The sequence below is a fragment of the Rhinoraja longicauda genome, chromosome 1 (assembly GCF_053455715.1).
Source record: "Rhinoraja longicauda isolate Sanriku21f chromosome 1, sRhiLon1.1, whole genome shotgun sequence".
Classification (NCBI taxonomy): Eukaryota; Metazoa; Chordata; class Chondrichthyes; order Rajiformes; family Arhynchobatidae; genus Rhinoraja; species Rhinoraja longicauda.
The window spans coordinates 30,279,101-30,306,193 of NC_135953.1; the positions used below are offsets into that span (position 1 = coordinate 30,279,101).

General features: G+C 43.6%; 1 protein-coding gene across 1 annotated transcript in view; it reads right to left on the minus strand.

Annotated features, from left to right (window-relative positions):
* ccbe1 (collagen and calcium binding EGF domains 1) overlaps nucleotides 1–25,880 on the minus strand; it is a 282,953-nt gene extending 257,073 nt beyond the window's left edge. The window contains exons 1-2 of the mRNA XM_078409606.1: nucleotides 25,774–25,880; nucleotides 25,323–25,406 (exon numbers count right to left, since the gene is read on the minus strand). Of these exons, the coding sequence (XP_078265732.1) occupies nucleotides 25,323–25,406; nucleotides 25,774–25,880 (191 nt within the window). The remainder of the gene's footprint in view (nucleotides 1–25,322; nucleotides 25,407–25,773) is intronic.
* Nucleotides 25,881–27,093: the final 1,213 nt, after the last annotated feature.

Consider the following 27,093-nt stretch of genomic DNA (forward strand, 5'->3'; position numbering starts at 1 on the left):
ATAGGCAAATTCTTGATTAGAACAGTGCCAAGGGTCATGGGGAGAAGGCAGGAAAATGGGATTACACCCATTCTCATCAAGAATTTGTCCATCTCTACACCTGGACAGATGATACTTCGGGTCGAGACCCTTTTTCAGACTCCTCATGCATGCAACATTGCATCACTTGTAATCCGTACTAATCTCTGCTTGAAGCACGTCATTCCCTCAATCTCTCTGAAGCCAGATCTAGATAGCATTACTGAAGTGTCATTTGATTGAGTTCTTACTCGGCCATTATTCATGCCAATTTTTACTTTAAGTAAAACTCTAGAAACTGAAAACTGTGAAAAACCTTTACAGCGTAAATATTGCTTCTGTTTGTGAATCATTCCCCTATAAAGATGATTTTCTTGGGTGTTTGTATTACCATAAAATACAAACTCACAGACATATCTCGGCTGCTCCAATATGTGCTTGTACTTTCAAAGTATAATTTCACCAAGGTGTTAATGCATTCCAGGATACCCAAATCTTTCTAACAAAGGGCTGCGGCTTGGGAGCTGTGCCAAACCCACACAGAAACCATCTTATATCTATCCTATTAATCAAAGGTATTTATTCACAAAATGCTGGAGTAACTCAGCAGGTCAGGCAGCATCTCAGGACAGAAGGAATGGGTGACGTTTCGGGTCGTGAATTCTGAAGGTCGAGAAGGTCTGAAGAAGGGTCTCGACCCGAAACGTCACCCATTCCTTCTCTCCTGAGATGCTGCCTGACCTGCTGAGTTACTCCAGCATTTTGTGAATAAATACCTTCAATTTGTACCAGCATCTGCAGTTATTTTCTTACTCTATCCTATTAATGGTCATCTTAGCATTGGGAAACTGTGCCCTCTATGGCGTGGGGGGACCGCCATGAAGAACAATGGGGACCCGGCATGGGGGGAACCACCGTGAGGGACGGTGGGAGATCAAAGGAGGACCCGGTGTCGGGGAGGAGGGGGGCACTCTAGTTTAGAATCCTCTGTCCAGGGGATAAGTCTGTGTTCGTTTGTTTGTTTGTTCGTTTGTTCCGGTGAAGGCGCTGTGCCTTCAACACGGCAGCCAGACAACATTCGCTTGTCTTTCTCTTTATGTTTTCACTTTTAATTCCAAGTTTTTGTTGGGACTGTTGGCAGACCAATTTCCCACCAGGGATGAATAAAGTTTTATCATATCGCATCGTATATAAGCATCTGCCAAAAATTCAAATTGGAACAGTTCCACTGGCTTTTAAATCAGGGAACATGAAATCACACAATTCCAAATATTGCAAATACACAAAGATATTATATATGCAGATTTCTTCTTCCTTGTATATACCTTAAAATGTCAATTTGTTTCTGTGAGTATATGAAGTTTGATTTTAAACCAACAAATGAATTTGATAAATAGGCAACGCAGAAATAAAAGACAGTTTCATGGGGTACACATTAAACAAAATATAACTGCTCTGCCACACTTCAAAGTGAAATGTCACTTAAAAAAAACTATTTTCAAGGTAACTGGTTATATTATCTTCTGTAGATAGACAGAAAATATGGAGTAACTCAGTGAGACGGGCAGCATCTCTGGAGAGATAGAATGGGTGATGTTTCGGGTCGAGACCCTTATTCAGACTGAAGACTCGACCCAAAATGTCACCCATTCCTTCTCTCTAGGGATGCTGCCTGTCCCGTTGTGTTACTCCAGCATTTTATGTCTATCTTCAGTGCACCTGCAGTATCGTCCTATATATCATCTCCCATGACTGATTTGTGCACCAATTAGTGTCTCTCTGAAGTTTCTGAAATGTTTGAATGGAGATAAAAAATATCAGATGATTTTCTATGTTTTAATGACCACCTCCTTAAAGTGTCAAAATTACACAATCCAATAAACCTCTGATAACCTGGCATCCGACTGTTTGGAAGTCCTGATGGTCCAGGACCGGAATCATTCATTAGGTTTATAATTTAGGTTTATTATTGTCACGTGTCCCCAGGTACAGCGTTTTGCGTGCTATCAAATCAAATCAGATAATGCTATGCATAAATGAAATAAAGCCAAACTCAAGTACAATAAGGAGAGCTACAGGAAAGATATAGAGTGCAGAATATAATTCTCAGTTCTCCCCACTCCCCAGCTCCCCCCTCCCCCGCTACTTTCAGTCTGAAGAAGGGTTCCGACCCGAAAGGTCACCTGTTCCTTTTCTCCAGAGATGCTACCTGACTCGCTGAGCTACTCCAGCACTTTGTGTCTATCTTCGGCATAAACCAGCATCTGCAGTTCCTTCCGACACAAAATATATTTATTGCTGTGCAACATGTAAAACAGTAAAATAAAATGTGTTTGGTGTTAACAAAAGGAACATTCAATGGTTTGGAAAATCTGCTAATCACAAAGGTGGCAGAATATGCCTCCATTTAACATTGAATCCCTAAAACATCTTTAAATTTTAGTCAGTCAGATGCTGTGCTGACCATAACGAATCTACCATGATCATTCTATTGGCATTGAGAAAAATAATCTGATTTTGCCACATTCACATAAATCTAGATACAAGTCTAATTACCCCCCTTGTATAGCAACCTGAAGTCTCAAGGAAGGAAGGAATAACTATGTAATGTATATTTCTGACCTCTCCTTAGTTCCTTTTATGGTGCCAAAATCACCAGCAAATAAATTGCACCCTTAATATCAAAATCCATGGCTGCATCACCAGAAAGCCTTGTCCTGCCAAAGCCCCACTGGAGACTGTGCGGGGAACTTTTCTTAAAGTGCGAATAAATGTTCCGAATGAAATATTATAAACTTCACTGTCTCAAATCAAATAAAGCTAAACAAAATACACCGTCTGATGCTCGATCCACTTTAATCCCACTGGAAATAATTTTGTAGAGCTGGTTATGAACACTACAGGAAAATATTGCAGCTTCTGGAAAGTTGAAATGGGAAGTGAAAAAAAGAGAAATACTCTACAGATGAGTTACACTTCAAGGAGAGGGAAAAGGAGTTCACAATTTAAATGACCTATGGAATTTTAAACGTGGAAATATTGATCATCTTTCAAAGTGGGAGGCATGAGAGAGGCATCGGAATATGATCAAGTACAAAGGCAGAAAAGGAAACAAATGGAAAATTTTCTGTAAAATATGTAAAAAGGAAAAGGGTCTTTAGATATGTTAGAACCATAGAAACATAGAAAATAGGTTCAGGAGGAGGCCATTTGGCCCTTCGAGCCAGCACCGCCATTCATTGTGATCATGTGGGATAACATTAGCTACCCTCCAATCCACAGGAACTGATCCTGAATCTATTGAACATTGGAAAATGATCACCAATGCATCCACGATTTCTAGAGCCACCTCCTTGAGTACCCTGGGATGCAGACCATCAGGCCCTGGGGATTTATCAGCCTTCAGTCCCATCAGTCTACCCAATACTATTTCTCACCTAATGCAAATTTCTTTTCGTTCTTCTGTTTCCCTCGATCCTCTGTCCTCTAGTACACCTGAGAAATTGTTTGTGTCTTTCTTAGTGAAGACAGATCCGAAGTACCTGTCTCACTCTTCTGCCATTTCCTAAGGAAGACAATCTCCCGGAAATACTAGGGAACCGAGGATCTAGTGGGAGGGAGGAACTGAAGGGAATCCACATTAGTCAGGAAATGGTTTTAGGTAAACTGTTGGGACTGAAGGCAGATAAATCCCCAGGCCTGATGGTCTGCATCCCAGAGTACTCAAGGAGGTGGCCCGAGAAATCGTGGATGTATTGGTGATCATTTTCCAATGTTCTCTCAACTCTGGATCCGTTCCTGTGGACTGGTGGGTAACTAATGTAACTCCACTTTTTAAGAAAGGAGGGAGGGAGAAAACAGGGAATTATAGACCAGTTAGCTTTACATTGGTAGTGGGAAAGATGCTTGAGTTGATTGTTAAAGATGTTATAGCAGCGCATTTGGAAAGCAGTGATGGGATCAGTCAAAGTCAGCTCGGATTTATGAAGGGGAAATCATGCTTGACTAATCTTCTGGATTTTTTTGAGGATATAACAAGTACAATGGACAAGGGAGAGCCAGTGGATGTGGTGTATCTGGACTTTCAAAAAGCCTTTGACTAGGTCCCACACAAGAGATTAGTGTGCAAAATTAGAACACACAGTACTGACATGGATAGAGAACTGGTTGGCAGACAGGAAGCAAAGAGTAGGAATTAACAGGTCCTTTTCAGAATGGCAGGCAGTGACTAGTGGGGTCCCATAAGCTCAGTGGTGGGACCCCAGTTATTTACAATATATATTAACAATTTAGACGAGGAAATTAAATGTCACATCTCCAAGTTTGTGGATGACTCAAAGCTGGGTGGCAGTGTGAGCTGCGATGAGGATGCTGTGTGACTGCAGGGTGACTTGGATAGGTTGGGTGAGTGGGCAGATGCATGGGAGATGCAGCATAATGTGGATAAATGTGAGGTTATCCACTTTGGTGGCAAGAACAGGAAGGCACATTATTATCTGAATGGTGTCAGATTAGGAAAATGGGAGATGCAACAAGACCTGGGTGTACTTGTACATCAGTCACTGAAAGTAAACATGCAGGTACAGCAGCCAGTGAAGAAAGCTAATGGCATGTTGGGCTTCATTGTGAGATGATTTGAATTTAAGAGCAAGGAGGTCCTACTGCAGTTGTACAGGGCCCTGGTGAGACTGCACCTGGAGTATTGTGTGCAATTTTGGTCTCAATTTGAGGAAAGACATTATTGCTTGAGGGAGGTTGAGGGAGTGCAGTGTTACTTCCAGGTTAATTCCTGGGATGGCGGGACTGACATAAGATGAAAGAATGGGTCAACTGGGCTTGTATTGATTGGAATTTAGAAAGATGAGAGGTAATCTTATAGAAACATACTAAAGTTTTAAGGGATTGGACAGGCTAGATGCAGAAAAAAATGTTCCCGATGTTGGGGGCATCCAGAACCAGGGGTCACAGTTTAAGAATAAAGGGTAGGTCATTTAGGACTGAGAATAGGGGGGGGGGGTTCACCCAGAGAGTGTGAATCTGTGGAATTCACTGCCACAGAAGACAATGGAGGCCAATTTACTGGATGTTTTCCAGAGATTTAGATTTAGCTGTTTGGGCTAAAGGAATCAAGGGATATGGGGAAAAAGCAGGAACAGGGTACTGATTTTAGATGATCAGCCATGATCATATTGAATGGTGCTGATTCGAAAGGCCGAATGGCCTACTGCACCCATTTTGCATTGTTTCTATGTTTCTATGTTTTTATGAAAGATCTGCAGCAAGAAAGATGACAGCAGAGGATAATTAATGGATAGCGAAACAAATGAAAGGGGAAACATTGGGGCAAGTAAAGGAGCAAAACGGGAGGTTTAGACGTCATATAAACAGGAGAAGGAGATAATCAGAATTTCTTGAGTCTGAAGGGCTGAAAGTTAAACGTTGTTTCTATTACATGCAGCACTGTAACCACCCTTCGGCCCACTGTGTATGTTCTCAGCTTTTATTTTTTATGCCCCAGCTAATAATGAGGCAGAGAATCCTGTATACATTCTTCACCACCTTATCTACTCATGCATCCATCTTTAGTTTAGTTTTAGTTTAGTTTAGTTTAGAGATGCAGTGTGGAAACAGGCCCTTCGGCCCACTGAGTCTCAACCGACCAGGTAACCCTTTGTTACCAACACACACTAGGGGCAATTTACACTATATCAAGCCAATTAACCTATAAACCGGAGTGCGGGAGGAAATCAAAGATCTCAGAGAAAACCCACGCAGGTCACAGGGAGAACATACAGACTCCGTACAGACAGCACCCGTAGTCAGGATCGAAGCCGGGCCTCTGGCGCTACCGCTGCGCCACCTTGCCTCCCATGGGATCGATGGCCCTGTATGCCACGGTCCCTCCATTCTATAATAGTACTCCTGCCATTCATTGCCTACGTGGCATTGGATTAAGTTAGATTTGACCAAGGACAGAAATATCAATCGTTATGTGGTAATATAACAACCAACCAGAGGGCTGTAGAGTTCACCAGAGATGTTCTGCAAAGTGAGTACCTATTCTGCATTTTGTCTCAGTGTTGTAGAGAGACCCCCTTCATGGGAGGCAAATATTATTTTGAAATTAGTTCATTGTTTCAGTCCAAAGGAGAACTTAGTGTCCTTGATATTGGAAAGGAAGATTTATATGGTGAGTTTTTTTTACACAGAGAATAGTGGGTGACTGGAACGCATTAAATGGAGAGGTGGTGCAATAGAATCGATAGCAACATTGAAGAGATATTTAGGCAGGCACATGAACAGGCAGGGAATAGTGGGATATAACCGACATGTGGGTAGATGTGATTAGTTTAGATTGGTATTGTGGTTGATGCAGACAGAGTGCTACACTATTTTCTCTGCTTTATGTTTGAGAATCAGAGGTGGGCACCAGATTCTTGACTCTGCTGCTGCATTTCAAGATTTCACATTTAACCTGAGACTCAGTTTCTTTGCTTCCTATTCCTTAATATTTTTGGTTAGCATCAATATCAAATTCAAACGTCTAACCCAGCACAAATTGCATTGACAGAGAAGGATGTTGTAAATTGGCCACACATTTAGCCTACTTCACTCTCAATGAACTTTAATCCCCCATCCTGGACCTCTATTTCTGACCTCATGCACTGTTCCAATGAATTACAATGTAATCTCATGGAACAGCATCTCATCCTTTTCATCATTTGGATTTTACACTCAGTTTACTAATTTTTAGTTCATCGGATGTCCAATTTTCATAGAACGTCCCAATTCAGACTGACAGCATTAATTTTGTTTTTCATCCCCCACTGATGTTGCCTGGCCTGACAGATGTTTCTTGCATTTTTTATGTATATTTCATTCTTAATTAGCTCTAAATTTTTGATTTTGCTCTCTAGTCTTCAATGACTCCAAATGGTCAAAATACATTGTTAGTTCCCCCTAATATCTTGAAAATAATGATGAAATCATCTCATATCTAAAGTCTCTGGTAAAACTGCAGAATATTCCATGATTATCTTTAAATTCACATATGATCCCCTGGCATCCCTTCTCTCCTGCCAACTATATTCCTCAAATAAATCTACATGCTTTCTCATTCATCTCCCAACTCAAGTGCACAAAGGTTGTGGACTTGCTGCATTGATTAAAACTTCCTTCAGCAACCTGTGACCCCCTCCTCCTTATTTCAGCCCACTCGGGTAAACTTCCCCATTGTTTTCCCCCACACAGTATGAACCTTGCATCTTTTTTTCAAACTACACTCCTATCACATTCATGCCTTTCCTGGGTTCCTCATGCCATGAGATTCACCTCCTGTTTCTTCAATCCATCCTTTCCACTAAATAGTCCACTCTGCACCTTACCCCAGTAGCAGGTGAAACACCAACAGTGCTGCTGCCTCACAACTCCTGTGACCTACATATGACCTTGACTTGTTGGAGTTCGCATGCACTTCCGATTGAAAGGTTAATTGACTACTGTATATTACCCCTCACGCAGGAGAATAGTAGGAGAATCAATGTGTAAGGGATTATGTCAGTCGGAGAATGTAATTGATCTGAGAGCCTGCATGAATGTGATGAGCTAAATAGACTTGCTCAATGTCATAAGGAATGTATGGTTGCTGTGAAAATCCTCTCCAGTCATCTGGGACCCTGTGGCTGAAGAGGATATAATAATCTCCATCAAGGCTCCAGTAATCTTCACCCTTGCCTCTTCAGTTACTCTGTGAATATTAGGTTAGTTGGTCCGGCCAGATCTGGCAATAAATGGTTACATTGTTTATTCACATGTAGGAAGGAACTGCAGATGCTGGTTTATAATGGATAGACACAAAGTGCCGGAGTAACTCAGCGGGTCAGGCAGCATCTCTGGAGAAAAGGAATAGGTGATGTTTCAGGTTGGAACCCTTCCTGAGACTGATTATAATTGATTATTCACCTGGCATTCGAAGGGAGATGAGTGTTTCATCAGGCCAATGATCATGGTGAGAGTGAGCATGAACATAAATTAATCTCAATGAAAATTAAAAGATCACAAGCAGTCAAGGGTACAATTGAATTATTGATAATTGAGTCATTAATAACATTCACTGTTCCAGGATCCCTGCCAATGCTGAGATCACATCCCACAAAACCTTTAGTACATAAAGACAAATGTTGACCCATGAAGTATGAAATTAGCTTTCAGTTCGTGGCGATTGATATATTTTTTACTTTGTATGTGGACTTTGAATGAAGAAAAACTTAGCTGAGAAGTTGGATCTTGTACAGAAAGCCTGAATAGATGAGATCATTCTTGACTGCTTTGAGCAATAAATCTATCTATGACCCATGCAGAGTCATTAAAGATTCCGATAAGGAATTCCCAACCAAGCTGGAGACCTAAGCAATGACATGGACACCAATAGTTTGTGGCAAGAATTGTACGCTGTATCAGGCTACAAAGCGAAGGTGGGTAGTATCAGTGGCAACAATGGGTCCCTCCCCGATGAGCTCAATGAATTTTATGCCCGCTCTTTAGCCTGCAACAAGGACTCCTATGTTCATCTGCTACTTTTCAACTGTAGCTCTGCCTTCAACACCATAGTCCCATCCAAACACATCTCCAAACTTCTGGACCTAGGAATCAACTCCCCCCTTTGCCACTGGATCCTTGACTTTCTGACCATGGACCCCAATCAGTGACAATAGGTGACAACAGCTCCTCCACAATAATTCTCAAAACGGATGCCCCACAAGGATGTGTTGTCTGTCCTCCACTATACTCCCCATCCGCTCATGGCTGTGCAACCAAATTCAGCTCTGACTCCATCTACAAGTTTGCAGATCACACCACTGTGGTGGGTTGAATCACGAACAATGAGGAGACAGAATACAGAGGGTAGATAGAGAACTTAGTAACATGTTGTCAGGACAATAAGCTCTTCCTCAATGTTAGCAAGATGAAGGAGCTAGTTATCAACTTCTAGAAGCATGGAGGAGTACATGCTCCAATCAGCATCAATGGTGCTAAAATGAAAATGGTTGAGAACTTCAAGTTCCTTGCTGTTAATATTACTAACAATATATCAGCCAAGAAGGCATACCAATGCCTCTGCTTTCTTTGGATACTGGGGCAATGATTCTTACAAACATCTACAGATGTACCAAAGAAAGCATACTGTCAGGTAGTATCACAGCTTGGTTTGGGAACAGCTCAGCCCGAATCGACAAGAAGTTATAGAGAGGTGTGGATGTAGCCCAGTACATCACACGCAGTCTTGATTCCTAACTATTGACTCCATCTACACTTCACAATGCCTCGGAAAAGCAGCCAACATAATCAGACTTGACCCACCTCGGTCATTCCTTCTTCTTTGTTGGGCAGAAGATACAGAAGCTTGAAGGCAAGCACCGCCAGGCTCAGGAAGAGTTTTCTGCTCTGTTATCAGGCTTCTAAATGGCCCTTCTATAAGCTAGAGTACTGTGCAATTCACTTCTACCCCATTGCGGACATTGGACTTGGTCTACAGGACTTGTGTGCTATAATGCTGAAAACTATATTCTGCACTCTGTATCTTCCCTTTTGCTCTGCATATTGTACTTCTGTTTGACTTGATTGTATTCTTCTTCTTCTTTCGTGTCCATCGTCTATGTTTCAAATATGTATTGTATTATCTGATCTGATTGGATGGCATGCAAAACAAAGCCATTCACTGTACCTCAGTACACATGAGAATAATAAACTGAACCTAAGTCCTCAACACTCTGAGCCTCAACTCTATGTCCATTTTCTTGCTTACATGAAAAATAGCTACTTTGGCGACTAGTGAATTTCTGCATTAGGAGTAATGAAAAGGGGACATTATAGGACTTTTCATTTGAAAGCTATCCTAGTGGTCCTGATGATTTCCCCTCAAATAACAGCAGTGCATCATTGGGTTATTTGTCTCAATGCCATTTGTGGGACTCTCCCGCGAGCAAATGGCCTGCCACGCTTTTGTGCTTAATAACAGTGACCATGCCTGAGAAGTTAATTCATTGGCTGCAAAGCACTTTGGCACATCCTGAGGTCACAACATATACATAGTTAATTATGTGTGGTGGATTTATTTAGCATTTACTTAGGTTTAGATCTGCCTTTTACATCAACAAAGGCTGTCAGTGCACAAACTCACTGCCAATGCATTCTGCATCACCGCTGCATAACAAACCTCGTGGAAAGATTATTGTCAGGGGAATCATTTGCAATTGGTTACTCAGAAATTTTTACAGTCTCCACTAAATATTAGTTAATTATTCCTGAATGTTGATCAGATTTTCTTGATAAACTTTCCAGAGGAATTTTTTTTTGATGATAGTAATCAGATCGTTGAAAAACTTGCATGAAAACGGATTACATTATAGTTCCTCTGGCATGAATGTGCGTTGTTCAGAATTAATGTGGTGTTGCATTGGGGAGAGCTGACCATATCCCCAAGCTTTAACAATGTACGCAGCACAGCAAAATACGAGAGCAAGTAGGAGGAAAGGGATGATGCTATCAGGGATGAAGCAGATAGGATAGGAAGGATGTGCTGGCTCTGGACAGGGTCCAGAGGAGATTTGCAAGAATGATCCCAGGAATAAGTTAACCTATGATGAGCGTTTGTCGGCACTGGGCTTGTACTCCCTGGAGTTTAGAAGAATGAGGGGAACCTCATTGAAACATACAGAATAGTGAAAGGCTTGGGTAGAGTGGATGTGGAGAGGGTGTTTCCATTGGTGGGAGAGTCTAAAACAAGAGTTCATAGCCTCAGAATTAAATGACATTCTTTTAGGAAGGAGATGAGGAGGAATTTCTTTAGTCAGAGGGTGGTGAAAATGTGGAATTCTTTACCACAGAAGGCTGTGGAGGCCAAGTCATCAATTGTCATTAGTGGAGGCCAAGTCATTAGTGGAGGTCAAGTCATATTTTAAGGCAGAGATAGATAGATTCTTGATTAGTACAAGTGTCAGAGGTTATGGTGAGAAGGCAGGAAAATAAGGCTAGGAGGGAGAGATAGATCAGCCATGATTGAATGGCAGAGTAGACCTGATGGGATGAATGGCCTAGTTCTACTCCTATTCCTTATGACCTGACCTTATGGGACTATGCGCAATTCCTCTTGCCAGGTGAGCGGCGGGGCGAGGGCAGGCCAGGCGCGAGGCGAGGCCAGGCGAGTGGCGAGGCAAGGCCAAGCGAGTGGCGAGGCCAGGCCAGGCGAGGTCAGGCTAGGCCAGGCGCGAGGCGAGGCCAGGTGAGCGGTGGGGCGAGGCCAGGCGAGGGGCAGGGCGAGCGGCGAGGCATGTGTTTTGCGGAAAGATGCGAGGCAAAATCGGAATGGCGGAAATGAATTAAGAAGTTCGGAAGGGTTGGGAGGTCTGCTTCATGTAAATAGGCCTCCAAGTTACTTTCTCAAGTTTTTACAAGTGTATTCCATAGTGCGAGCATTGGCTGCTTTAATTTATTGTCAGTATGTGGAAGTTTGGGCCATTTAAATGCTCGGACTACAAACAGCAAGAGAAGTACATTTTTCCGTAAATGGAATGAACTCTACCAACGAAATTCAGCATATTTTTAGAAAAATGATTGCCAAGAAAGTAATTAAAAATTGCAGGAAGTTTCATTCTATTCTACATACAGATGCCCTCCATTGTTCGAGTAATGCATGGCACAGCAGAATGGAGTAAGGAACGTTCTCACCCCTTTTCTGTCCCCATCCGGCCAACTAATTTTACATTGTGGTCTTTTGTTACTTACATATTTTGCCAGAAATGATTACAGATGTTGAATCCCCCTCATTACAAAGGTATTTCCAAGCAGTCTCACTATTAACTGGATGGAAGGTGAAGTTCCATGCTGGGAACAGGATTTCATAAACTTAGCTACTACTATAACACTGGAGAGGTGCCGCAGGGATGATTTTCACAGCAGGCTAAATCTACCAGGACACAAAGAAACCAAAACAGTACAGTTACAATAAAATAGGTTTGTTTCATGGGCTGGGCGAGAAGGAGGGCACTCTAAGCTATATAAACCTTCAGTTCTCCTCCCTTATACTTTTCTCTCTCTGCTATCCATGAATCTCATTCTGGAATACTAATACTGCACAACATTCTTACAGGGGACTCGCTCAGCAACTTACATATTAAATGATTTAATATCTGACAAGCCACTTTTGATAAAGAAAGTTAGCATGTGCATAAATCTCAACTGTTAATATGTGTTGCTGGTTCCAAACATAGCAATCTCGTCTTACACATTGGGAGTTAGAATCATAGAGTCATCCAGAAGCGAAATAGGCCACTCACTCCAAATCGTTCATGTCAACCAGGATGACCCATCTACGTTAGTCCCATTTGCCTGCATTTGGTCCATATCCCTCTTAACCTTTCCCATCCATGTACCTGTCCAAGTGCCTTTTAAATGTTGTTCAAGATTCAAGATTCAAGATATCTTTATTTGTCATCCAAAAAACATTTTTTTTGGACAAAATTTAGTCACCCACAGTCCAACAATAAAAGCAATAAAATAAGCAAATTACACAACCCCAACCAACACACAAAAAAAAGAAACATCCATCACAGTGAGTCTCCTCCAGTCCCCTCCTCACTGTGATGGAAGGCCAGAATGTCTTTTCTCTTCCCCTGCCGTCTTCTCCTGCGGTCAGGCTGGTGTCGTTGCCACGTTCCAGGCCGTGCCGGACGGTGAAAGGTCCGCGGCGGGCCGACTACAATTTGAGTTATTGTACCTGCCTCAAGTTCCTCCTCCTCTGGCAGCTTGTTCCATATATCCACCACTCTCTGAGTGAAAAAGTTGTCTATCAGGTTCTTAGTGAATCATTCCCCTCTCACCTTAAATCTCTGTCCACTGGGTCTTTATTCCCCTACCCTGGGTAAAGACTCTGTACATTCAATTACATTCAATTACCTTTATTCCCCTACCCTGGGTAAAAAGACTGTACATTAATTACCTTCATAATTTAGTACTCCTCAATGATATCACCAATTACCCTACTATGCACCAAGTAATAAAGTCTTAATCAGACCTTAATTACACACAAAACTTTGAGCATTCCTTCGCTTGCAAAGAAAATGTTCCTTATTTTCTCAGCAAACAGAAGTGAGTGACTGGAATTCTGTCATTATAGGCTCCCAGGTAACAGAATCTATCCAGCCAGTTCATCTTTAGCTAGCTTCTCGAGATAAGAATTAATATCTATCCCAATTCTGACCTTCTGACCGTGCAACAAAGGCTTTAGTCTAATTCATTCAACTCACTGCTGGACATGGCATAAATGAAACATGCTAATGCTCAACTCACCACAATGAAAATAGCATCCTCAAATTCAGAGTTAGTGTTAAAGAAATATGCAGCATGGAAACAAACCCTTCAGTCCAACTAGATTCAAGATTCAAGATTCATGACTCAATTTAACTGTCACATGTACCAATTAAGGTACAGTGAAATTTGAGTTACCATACATCCATGCTAAGTAAAAAGCAACAAAACACACAGCCACATAAAATAACATTTAACATAAACATCCACCACAGCGGATTCCACATTCCTCACTGTGATGGAAGGTAATAAAGTTCAATCATCTTCCTCTTTGTTCACCCGCGGTCGAGGCTGTTGAACCATCCGCAGTCGCTGCTGCCGACTGTCCGAAGCCCTCACGTCAGGATGATCGAAACACCGGTGTCGGGACGGATTGGAACACTCAGCGACTTTGGAGCTCCCGAGTCGGCCTCTTCTTACCAGAGATCACAGGCTTCACGGTGTTAAAGTCCATAGGCCCCGCGGTTGGAGCTCTCCACAGTCGATCCTCGACAAAGGATCGCAGCTCCCAATGTTAAAGCCCGCGCCGCGCCCGCGACTTGAAGTGCCGGGCCGGTCTCCAGGAAAGGCCGCACCACTCCATGATGTTAGGCCGCAGAGGGGACAGAGATACGATATGGAGAAAAATCGCATCTCCATCGAGGTAAGAGATTGAAAAAATGTTTCCCCCAATTAACCCCCCCCCCCACAACCAAGAAACACTAAAACATACTTTAACACATACTTAAAATAATAAACAACAGTAGAAAGGACAGACAGAATGCTGGCGAGGCAGCCACTGCTGTGGTGCCACCCGATGGAACTAGTCTACACCAACTAAGGTACCTTCCTGTTCTTGTCCCATTTGCCTGCTTTTTGGCCAATGTCCCTTTAAATCTTTCCTGTCCATGAACCTGTCCAAATGTCTTTTAAATGCTGTAATTCCTGATGCATTTCAGCCAGCTAAGAACTCCTTACCAAGTACAGGATTTTATGAGACTTACTGCCTTTTCACTGCTCAGGCAAGCATGTAAGAGAATTAGATTAGATATATAGGCCATTCAGTTCATGTCAGCGTTATGCTGGACTTGTATATCCTTCCATCTTTTCTCATCTAGTTCTTTAATCTTTGCCTTCTATTCTCTTCTTCATCATCATATGTTTGTCCAGCCTTCCCTTCAATGCATCTAACCTACACACTTCAATTTCCTCCTGTGGTGCTGAGTTCCTCATTCCTATTAGTCTTTGGGTAAAGCTGTGGCTTCTGAATTCTTGAATGGATTTTTTTGATACCTATTTCGTAATTATGTCTAGGTAGATACTAAATGCTGGAGTATCTCAGCGGGACACCACAAAATGCTGGAGTAACTCAGCAGGTCAGGCAGCATCTTGGAGAGAAGGAATGGGTGACGTTTCGGGTCGAGACCCTTCTTCAGACATTATGTGATTGTAATTATGCCTTCTAGTTATACCTTGCCACAGAAGTAGATACAGTCTCTTTGTGCCCAATCTTTCAATATCCTTCCATATTTGTAAAGACATCTATGAACTCACCTTTTTTCTTCGGAAAAAAAGAAAGCCACTTGGTATTTCCTTTCTTGACATGTACACTCTTGCATTTCAGATGCCTTATGTACAATTTGCCCCTTCACCTTCTCCATTGCCTCCATAACATTTCTAGATTATGATGACCAGATATAGATCACATCTTTCAGATATATATCACTTTCCATAGCTCTGAACACATCGCTGATATCAATGATGAAATTAATCACCAACTCCAACACGCCTGAACAGTGTTTGGTCATCTGAGGAAAAGTGTGTTTGAAAGTCATGTTCTCAAACTGGCCATTAGGTTCTTGGTCTATTGGGCAGCTGAGAACATCACCCAACACCACCTCTTTTGCTTCTTTCCTGTCACATGTATACCTATTGTTTATTTCTTCTTGAACTTTTATTCTGTTATAGATATTAAAAAATTCAATTATAAACCAAAGTAGGAAGCTTTACTAATAGGCTACATGTTAAAGAATTGAGTAGTTCATATGCAAACCTATATATGCCGGTCATAGAGATCATGCTGACCAAGATGCACATCTAAGTTAGTCCCATTTGCCCACATTTGAACCACAGAGTGGTAAAGAAGGCATATGTTAACGCCTGCTTTCATACGCCAAGTCATTGAGTATAAGAGTCCAGAAGTCACGATGCAGCTTTATAGGACTTTGGGTTGGCCACATTAAGAGTACTGTGTGCAGATCCGGTTGCCCCATTGCAGCAAGGATGTGGGGGCATTGGAAAGGGTGCAGAGGAGTTTTACCAGAATTATGCCTGGATTGGGGGTATATTAGCCACAGGGTTGTTTTCTCTGGAACGCCAGACATTGTGGGAAGACCCAATAGAGGTATACAAAATGATGGGAGCCCTAGAGAGCGTAAACAGTCTGAATCTTTTTCCCAGGATAGAAAAATCAAAGTCTAGAGAAAATAGCTCTGAGGTGATAGGGGCAAAATTTAAATGATGTGCGCGGGGTAGGTTTTTTACACCAAGGGCGCCTGGAATGTGCTGCTGGGGTTGATGGTTGAAGCAGATATGTGTGCGGTATTTTAAAGGCTTTTGGATAGGCAGGGAATGGAGGGAAGATAGGCACAAAATGATGGAGTAACACAGCGGAACAGGCAGCATCTCTAGAGAGAAGGAATGGGTGACGTTTCGGGTCAAGACCCTTCTTCAGACTCTTTTGGAATGGGGGGATAGGGGTATATGCAGGTAGATAAGTGATGGTCTTGGCATCATGTTCGGCACAGACATTGTGAACTGAAGAGCCGGTTCTTGTGCTGTACTGTTCTATGTTCTTGTTCTATATTACTCAAAACCTTTCCTACTTATGTACCTATCCAAATTCTACCTGCCTCAACTACTTCCTCTAACATGCGGAAGTGGCGGCGCCTAACGGCTGCGGCTCGCTAGCAGTCTGTTCGTCTTTTTTCTTTTTTTTTTTTGTTGTGTGTCGGTGTTGGGATGTTTTTTTTGGGTTTTTTTTGTGTATGTGTGGGGGGTGGTGGTGTGGGAGGGGGGGTGTGGGGGGGGGGTGGGGTGGGGGAAACCTCTTTTAGGTCTCTTCCTCACGGCGCGGGGTGCGGCTCGGCCGCGGGGCCTTCCATCGCCCGGTGCGGCTCGGCCGCTGGACTTAACATCGTCCGGTGCGGCTCGGCCGCTGGATTTTACATCGCCCGGCGCGGCTCGGCCGCGGGACTTTTCATCGCTGGTGTGGCTCGGCCGCTGGACTTAACATCGCCCGGTGCGGCTTGGCCGCGGGGCCTAACATCGCACAGCGCGGCTTGGCCGCGGGGCCTAACATCGCCCGGCGCGGCTCGGCCGCTGGACTTAACATCGCCCGGCGCGGCTCAGCCGCGGGGCCTAACATCGCTGGTGCGGCTCGGCCGCTGTACTTAACATCGCCCGGCGCGGCTCGGCCGCGGGGCCTAACATCGCTGGTGCGGCTCGGCCGCTGGACTTAACAGTGCCCGGTGCGGCTCGGCCGCGGGGCCTAACATCGCACGGCGCGGCTTGGCCGCGGGGCCTAACATCGCTGGTGCGGCTCGGCCGCTGGACTTAGCGGTGCCCGGTGCGGCTCGGCCGCGGGGCCTAGCATCGCACGGCGCGGCTCGGCCGCGGGACTTAGCTGCGCACGGCTCGGCCGCGGGGCCTTCCGTCGCCCGGCTCGGCCGCGGGATGTTTTAGCGCCCGGTGCGGCTCGGCCGCGGGGACTTCCATCCCCTTGCGGGGACTGTGCGGGTCGGTCGAGGACGAGCTGTCTGTCCGTGGGCGTGGGGAAGAGAGTGGAAGTTTTGTTGCCTCCATCACAGTGAGGGGGTGTTTGGAGTCACTGTGATGGACGTTTGTGTTGGGGTCATGTGTCTTGTGTTCTTTTTTGTGTGACTGCTATGTAATTTCGTTCGGTACCTTGGTACCGAATGACAAATAAAGCTCTGTTGAACTGTTGAACATTACAAATAGTATTTATATTATTTAGTGTTGATATTAATTTCAGTAAGGATCATTAGTCTTATAATTATCTCAGGACAAGCAGTACATGCGCAAAAATAAGTATGCATAAGATCATAGGATCATAAGTGATAGGAGCAGAATTAGGACATTTGGCCCATCACGTCTACTCCGCCATTCTATCGCTTCCTACTAACCCCATTCTCCTGCCTTCTCCCCATAATCTCTGACATCAGTACTAAGAAAGAATCTATCTATCTCTGCCTTAAATATACCCACTGACTAGGTCTCCACAGCCTTCTGTGGCAAAAAATTCCACAGATTCACCACTGACTAAAGAAATTCCTCCTCATCTCCTTCCTAAAGAATGTCCTTTAATTCAGAGGATATGACCTTTAGTCCTAGACTCTTCCACTAGTGGAAATATCCTCTCCACATCCACTCTATCCAAGCCTTTCACTATTCTGTACGTCTCTTCATTGAAGTAACCCAGGTCAATCCCAGGTCCATTATAATAACAGAGGATACTGGAAGCAGCCAGGAGGGACCCAGCGTGGAGCCGCTGAGAACGATGTGGTGGCCTGTTGGGAGACGGCCGAGAATGAACGCGAGACCCGGTGAGGGACCATCGAGAATGAGGGGGGACCAGGTGGGGCCCGTCGAGAATGAGGGGGGACCCGGGCAGGGGGGTGCAGAGAGGGTAGTGGGGAGGCGGAGGGAAGCTGCCGAGAATGAAGGGCGACCCGGTGGGGGCCCCCTGCTGCCAAGTGCAATGGCAGGAAGAAGATTGGACTGTTTGGTGAACTTTTTTAACTTTGTCATATGTAAAACAAAGCATTTCACTGTATCTAGGTACAAGTGACAATAAAGTATCATTGAATCATTGAACTCATTGAGGTCAGGCTGCTTCTATGAAAAGAGTTAACATTTCAGGTCCTAGACGGTTTGTCAATGGTCTTTAGAGACAACATTTTTATTCACTGGTCAATGAAATCAAATGGATGCCATTCAAAATCTTACATGGATATTTTTGAACTGACTTTTTCTGAGGATTGCAGGGTAATGCCAAAAAGGAGGAAGAAAGCTTCACAAACTCTTCAGGATCACAAAGACAGGAAGAAAGAGATGTGAGTGAAGAAAACCTTATATGTGGGGCAAGTTGTGTAGGAAAATAACTGTGGATGCTGGTACAAATAATGCTGGAGTAACTCAGCGGGTCAGGCAGCATCTCTGGAGAGAAGGAATGGGTGATGTTTCGGGTCGAGACCCTTCTTCAGACTGATGTCAGGGGGGGTGCTGGACAAAGAAAAGATATAGGTGGAGACAGGAAGACAGGAGGCGGGAAAAAACATGTGAGGTAGTCACTGGAGCAAAATGTGGGAACCCTACTCATCATTTGTCATCAGATGTTAAATTTAATTAAATAAACTCATTTTTTTACACAATACATCGATTGCTGTTTATTTAATTTTGCTAAGAACCATTCCTCTCTTGCACTTAAGAGGCAATGAGCAACTACAGCAGGCACTTAAAGCCTTGGAGTGCTGCTATTAATGATGTTTCTGCAACGTTCTCCCAACCCAGCCTCTTTGGCGAGGAGGCACAAATGGAATTGAGCATTGCACATTCATTAGATGACATTGCCCTAAGGAATTCCTGCAGTGATGTTCCAAGACAGGGGTGATTAACCTCAAACAGCACAGACATCGTCCTTTTTCCAAGATATATACTTTTCCAATTCTTAAGTTCTCCATCAGTCCCCCGAAATTTGGAATTTTCTCACAAATTATTAAATGTGAGTAATATTGGCTCTGTTATCTCTTTCCTTGATTCATTTAAAATTGTTGATGCAGTCCATCTGGACCAAGGTCTTCAATCTCTGTGCTGGTTTCAATTATTTAATGTATTTCTTCGTTCTCTCGTAAATGCTCGGGCTTCATTGCTTGATTCATCATACGATGTCATGCCTACTGTTCAATCTCTTTGGTAAATATCAGAGCAAAGATATATTTCTGCCATTTCCTCACTGATACTTCTGATATCAGTGGGTTGCTCCAGCATTTTGTGTCTTACCGTCTCTAATCTGTTCCTGAGTCTGCGTATGCATGTTTTCAAGATTCTGTATCTTTAGATTGTGGCGGGGACTGTTGCAGGCTCCCGGTCCCGGTCCCGGTCGCAGCCGTTCGCGGCTCCCCGGGTTCGCGGGAACGCCCCGCTTGGTCGAGGATCCGGAGACCGGGAGCCCGAGGAAGGGAGAGGGAAGCGAGCGTCTGGTCCGGTTAACGGGCGGTGGCGGAGTCGGCCATGGAGTGGGTGCCGCCATCTTACTGCGGGCCTCCAGCGACTGCCGACTTCGCCCCGCCGCGCTGCCATGGCCGCCACCCCTTGTACAACGCGGGCGGGCAGGGCCAGGGCCATGGCCAGGGACAGGACGACCCTGCCTCCAGGGGACAGCACGGCCGGGTTGGAGGCGACTGGAGGCCGGGTCTCCCGGGCCGGGACAGAAGCCTCGCCAGCGCCCCAGGGAGACTCGAGACGGCGGCCTGGGGCCCGTACCCGGGGCCTGAGGAGCAGCAGCAGCCGGCGGACGGCGCTCCCCGCCCGTGGAGCTGCGGACCACTGCCCAGAGAGAACCACCCCAGTCTTGACCGTCCCCCCAAGCCGTGGGATCAACCGCAGGACTACCCCCGCCCCCGCGATGTCTCCACTGTCTTGTGTGCATGCCACAAGTGCAGTCGGCAAGTCGTTGGTTCCAGCAGCTTTAAGGCTAGCATGTGAAGCCTGGGTTCGGCGGATTGCGCAGAGGAAACCACCAGAAGGTTCAACGGGCAGAAAGACGATCCCAGCAAAGCGTCGTGGAGCGCAAACAGGACAGAGTGAGATACGTAGGACACCTCTGACCATCCACTGCATCCTGACCTGTCCCCAGCCGTCCCGACTATGTCTTGCTGCTGGAACCCGATAGGCCAGGACGAGAGAATGAGGCCGACGATCTGCGCAACTCCCCCACACTTAAATCCAAGTCAAGCGCTGGTCATGACTACAACCTCGGCCAGCATACCGCGCGGGGCTGGCGGCGATCCCAATCAGCGGTCGAAATAGTAAGATTGAAAGTGAAGTCATGGTCATCTTCAAACCCGAAGGATGAACAGCAACAACAACTTCTGATATTATCCTATCTAATCCTAATCTCCCCTTTCCTAATTTAACTAATCTTATTTTATTTATTTCACTATTTTAGAGTCATACATAGAGAATGGAAACAGGCTCCAGCCCAATTTGTCCACGCTCACCAATATGCCCCATCTAATCTAGTCCCACCTGCCTGCATTTGGCTCATATCCTTCTAAACCTATTCTATCCATGTACCTGTCCAAATGTTTCTTTTTAGCTCTGTGATAGTACCTGCCTCAAGTACCTCCTCTGCAAGTTCATTCCATATACCTACCACCGTTTGTGTGAAAAAGTTGCCCATAAGGTTCCTATTAAATCTTTCTCCTCTCACCTTAAATCTATGTTTTCTAGTTCTTGATACCCCTATTCTGGGTAAAAGAGTCCATGCATTTACCCTATCTATTCCTCTCATGATTTTATACTCCTCTATAAGATCACCCTCATCCTCCTGCACTCCAAGGGATAAAGTCCTAGCCTACTCAACCTCTCCCTGTAGCTCAGGCCCTCGAGTCCTAGTAACATCCTCGTAAATCTTCACTGCACCCTTTCCACCTTAACAACACATTTCCTATACTGGATAACCAAAATTCTTGTTCAATAGTCCTTGATTTAATCTGCTTCATAGTTTCTCTTGGTCGTTTTAACATTTATTTTCTAATCCTTTCAAGTTCTCTCTTACTGTACATTCCTCAGCTATCCTTGTACTGAATATAAGGTACTATCCCTAAGTCCTAATGTTCCTTTTTTTAAAACATTATTTGCCTTTGAAATTTTATGTGTTCACATTGTTCTTCGCTTTTATTAGGTTTTATTATCCTGTGCTCAATTAAAAATATGTTTTAAGTACTTCCCATTATTGTTGTACAATATTAGTTTATATAATTGCTCATCTCATTTTAAAGGTTCTATTCTTAGCCTCCCCAATCCATTACCCTGGTTTTTCATTATATTTTCTTCTTCTCTGTTATCATTTACACATACATTTCCTTCTCCTCTTTCAATGCGTGCTTATTTCCCATCACTAGATCGGGGCATTGGTGAGGGTGCAGAGGTGATTTACCAGAATGTTGCCTGGCTTAGAGGGTATTAGTTCTAAGAAAAGCTTGTACAGACTTGCATTGTTTTCTCTGGAACACCAGTGGTTGAGTGGGACCTGATATAAATACGTAAAATTATGAAAGGCGGGGATATGGTAGACAGTCAGAACCTTTTGCTCACGGTGGAAATGTCAAAGCCTAGAAGGTATAGGTTAAAGGTGAAAGGGATAATGTTTCATGGATATATGTGGGGCGTTTTTTTTAAACAGAGAGTGATGGGTGCCTGGAATGCGTGGCTGGGGTGGTGGTGCAGGCAGATATGATAGTAGCATTTAAGAGGCTTTTAAAATGACACGTGGATATGCAGGGAATGACGTTTATATGAATCATGTGAAGACAGAGAAGATTAATTTCCCCTGGTACTATGTTTGGCATTTGTGGGCCGAAGGGTATGTTACTGTGCTGTTCTATGTTCTATGTTATAGATCTAATCATGAATTCTCTCGCATTAGACATTTATCATCTTAATTTTGAAATTAATCCTTTGTAATTTGTAGAACTCCTTTTTCTTGATCCACCTTACCAGCCTTTTCTGTTCAATTAATATCACAGAATTGAAATCTCCAGTTGATGCTGCCTAACCCACTGAGTTACTCCAGTCAATTTTTAAAGTGGAAAATGTACCACTTAATCGATTTCAAGTACATATAAAAAATGATAGGAAAGAAAACTGCAGATGCTGGATTAAATCGAAGGTAGACACAAAATGCTGGAGTAACTCAGCGGGTCAGGCAGCATCTCTGGAGAGAAGAAATTGGTGATGTTTCGGGTCACGAAGGGTCTCGACCCAAAACGTCACCCATTCCTTCTCTCCAGAGATGCTGCCTGACTCGCTGAGTTACTCCAGCATTTTGTGCCTATCTACATATAAAGAATACACGTTTAAAAAAAATATCTTATGGACTCGTTTCTGAAAGGGATTTTAAAGACCGGCATAAATAAGGATGTCAAAAGACATGGAACAAAGGGAAGTAAATATATTTGAAATCCAGATCAGCCGTGATCTATTTGATTGGCACAGGAGTTGTGGTTGCTATTTGGAATTGGGGTTAAATATCTCATTGTCAATGTTGAATAAGTTCAATTTCAGAATGGTCCCAAACTCAGCAAAGTAAATCAAATTATTTCAGAATTCTAAAATGAATACATTTACAATTTAGCCGGATATAAAACCTTGAGGAATTCTTTTTCTGAACCTAACCAGATCTAAAAATTTATTTACCAATTTTATCTTCATATCTTTACTGCAGTTTGATGGAAAACACCAGCTTTATTTTATCCTGACAAATAGTTCTTTGTGAGTGAGCAGAGACAAATGTGCATTTGGAGTTTTTTCAATCATGGACTTCAGAGCCCCATGTTTATACTATGTTTAAACCAAAGTGCTTTTCCAGTAGAGATTTCTGGATGGTGATCAAATTCTGACTGTACTGCCCATTCCCTATTATGGGGGCACAATGAATGATTGCTGTCCAGTCTAAGATAAATGGTTTTGAGTATTTTGTGGTCTAGCAGTTACAGACTGAATGCAACACTGAGTTGCTGCAGGTGGCGGTCTGTGTGTGTAAGGTCTTGAAAACATTCTCAGTGCTTGGAATGCAATGCATGACAACTCCTATTAATGACATAGCTTATCTGTGTTATCATTCTTGCTTTCACTAGTGTGAAGAATTACATTGGGGAAGAGCGAAAAGGCAGACAGATCACAGCCAAGGAAGTTATTGTACCATTGCAATTTATCACCGGGAAGGATTGGCTTCAGAGCAATGTTAATACAATCTTTCAGTAAATATCAGCAAGGTTTGGGAAGCCACATGGAATTGCTCCAACCTCATCATTTATGGATTAGCAGATTCCTTACATTGTTTAAGTGAAAATGTAAAAATGCTGACAAACCAAAAAGTAATTAAATCACGTTAGAAGTGACTAAAGCTGTGTTTACCCTTCCTCCTTCAGCATAGCCCCGTCCCAAATTTGCAAGTAATTCACAGTTGCAATGCAACAGATGGATGCATTTTTAAGAGTAGCATCAGCAAACGCATAGACTCTTCACGTACTTTGCTTCTCAATCAGCAAAGGCAGAACACTGCAGATATTCATACTTCAAAGTGCCAGTGTGATTTCTGGGAGAGTAAAGAAAGAGTTGACGGGTTTGAAAGACTGGGGAGTAGAATGGCTGAATTAGCTTCAATTGAAGTGCATTGTTAGTCACAGAAGACTTGCTGCCAGCATGTAGTTATCAATTTCCACAACGTCAGCAAAATTGCACAGCTTATTTGGTTTTGTTACAAAGTATATGTATATTAGGGACATTAGAAATAGAGGCAGGAGTAGACCATCTGGCCCTTTGAGACTGTCCCTCCATTCATCAAACCATAAGATCCACAAAATATAACTCCCAAGTCCATTAATTCAGCAAGGGACAGCACACTGAGCTTTTGATAAACTAATAAAACACCACATAGAAAGGATTTCATGTATACTGTTAATCTTTTAAAGCAGTTATTAAGAAATAAAATGAAACAATATTTTCAATAAATCAGTAGTATCCGTCTGGACTACTTAATGTGTATAAGATGTGAACACTACCAATTGTACACTGGCATTCTCTCTACTTACAAGCACTACTTTTGCAAAGCAGATGCTTTCTATCATCACTTTGGTCCAAAACCAATTATCTTTTGCAAAATAAGGATTTCAGTTTTCACCCAAATTAAAGTGAGGGTTTCAAATGGATTCAGATGTAACGAAGCAGTGGCACCCAGTCCAGCCAGAACTCACGTGTTTACTACAAGATTCCAGAGTTTGCATTAATAACTGGCATCACACAGATGTAAAATACATTATACAGTGCTGCATTTTGAGCAAACCGAAGTTTGGTGTGGCATCTGTTCCAGATACATTCCATGCACAGGTCTCTGCTTCATCTCACTGGGGTGGAATCCACAGCAAACTGTACAATTGAGTCAGGAAGGTCCTGCATTCCCCCCCCCACCCCCCACCCCCCACCCCCCCCCACCCCCCACCCCCCCCCCCCCCCTCCCGCCACCCCAGGTACCAGTGTCAGATTGGTATGAAGGGTGGAAGAGCATCAGGAGCAATGCAGCACAATTACAATGATGAACATTCCTTTACAAATAAAAAAGTGCTTTCAACAACAAAAATTAGCATCTTACAATGAAAATGCAGGAATCTGTTGACATTTTAATACATATGGTTGACTTTTTCAAAGATAGACACAAAATGCTGGAGTAACGATAGTAACGACAGGCAGCATCTCTGGAGAGAAGGAATGGGTGAAGTTTCGGGTCGAGACCCTCCTTCAGACTGAATGAAGTCTTCTGAGTCTGAAGAAGGGTCTCGACCCGAAACGTCACCCATTCCTTCTCTCCAGAGCTGCTGCCTGTCCCGCAGAGTTACTCCAGCATTTTGCGTTTATCTTCGGTGTAGCCCAGCATCTGAAGTTCCTTCCCACACATATTGACTATTTTTTAATGACTTTTTGTTCGCAGATTGTTAATTAGGGATGGAACGCTTGTCATTTGCCCCCACAAATTTTAATTTGGATAGCGATCAGTGGCATTGACTCAGAAGCAACATAGTCGAAAATAAAACATAACAATCTGTTAAACAATTGTAATCGCAAGGCATTCGAGAAAGGGACCGATTGAAGGTGCTTACCTGAAACAGGTCGCCAATTCTCCATTGGGCTTCAGACATGGGTACTCGGTTGTGATTACTTTGGTTTCCGGGCATGTCTCTCTGCTTGAAGATTTAAAGGAAAATGTTTCAGGTGGCAATGAAAAATGAGTTACTGAACCAAATGTCTGTGCCTTCCTTTGGATTTGGAAGCGCCTTTAATAACTTCCCAAATTTAATTAATCGTGAATTTGGGAGGGCAGATGACACCCCCCCCACCCCCCCCCCCCCCCCGAAACCCTGTAACATCATTGACATTGCTATTGGAAGTAGTGAATTGTTGGTATAAGAAAATAACTGCAGATGCTGGTACAAATCGATTTATTCACAAAATGCTGGAGTAACTCAGCAGGTCAGGCAGCATCTCGGGAGAGAAGGAATGGGTGACGTTTCGGGTCGAATGAGAAATGAAATATTAATGACAAACCTGTACCTTTCATCTTGCTCTGATATGGAAAAGTAAGAGTAAGGGGATCCTGGCGACATCAGACCAAACAATAAGGCAGCCCTCAGCAAATTCTCAATGATGGTGTAAGACATCTTCTCAGCATTCACTGGCCACACACACACACGGTCCAAAGGTTGCCCGGCAGAATTACCAGAAGAACAATCACTCTGCGAACTTTCTTTCCAAAGGTTTAGGAGACTTTGATCAGAGAGTGTTCGACCGGGAGGTGTAGCTGCTGCCTTGCTTCATTTCGCCTTCACTGTAGTTGACTCCGCGGCAGGGTTAAGGACACTGGCGCTGAGATGGCATTTATCAATACTGAAAGGTTTTTGGCTCAGCCGACGGCGGCTGTTATTTAGTTTAGATAAACTTTTTTTTTTTTTTTAAATCCAATATATTGCACGGGGTCGGGCGCGCAAGTGAGAGGCGAGGGGAGGAACTTGGATGGGAGAGCGTGTAGTAACGCATGATGGATGTGATTGTGTTAGTTTACGAGTGTCAGTCTTTCTGCGCGTGGGTTCTGTTTTTGCAGGTATGGATGCGTGCATTTATTTTTTATTTTTGCATTTTAAACGAACGTGTTGTCGTTTTCGATTCCTTTCAAATTTCCCCCCTTCCTTAATTCTGCATATCACATTCTCGACATTGGAAAGTAAGATCTGTTTTGCACTAGGCTCACTCACCATCACTTATCCAATCTGTTACTGGTAAATTGGAAGGAGCATTGTTTTCATAGCCTTGTTTAATTTTAGACGCAACCGCCTCCCTGTCTGCAACAATATAAATGAAACCACACATTATTTTTAAAGCCCAGTGTTTTGTTTTGAACTACGTTTTGTTGCCCTGCTCGTTTTATCGGCACGGCAGCTCCCCGCGGACCGGCCGGCCGCTTGTTTAGCAATTTGAATGAATCCCTACTTCGAATGGTAGTGGTTAATTTATTGCTTTTGTGGAACCGAACCAGGAGAGATTGCTTCCAATGCGCATTCCAAACTGGAGCCTTTCTGTTGACAAACACTGAACGTTTAACTCTTTCCAAACTCAGAATGGAACAGGTTCAAACTGCAACGACTCCGCGAAAATGAATTTGTTGCTAAAAAGACTTCTCCCACCCAGGGCCATTCCTTCTTCTCCCTGCTCCCATCTGACAAGGAAGTACAGAAGCTTGAAAGCGCCATCACCAGACTCAGGAAAAGCATCTTCTGATGTTATTCAGGAGTCTAATCTTATTACATTGTAACATCAATTCAATAGACAGAGTCCAATGTTTACAATGAGATTAATCTGACATTGCCCCAGCCTATG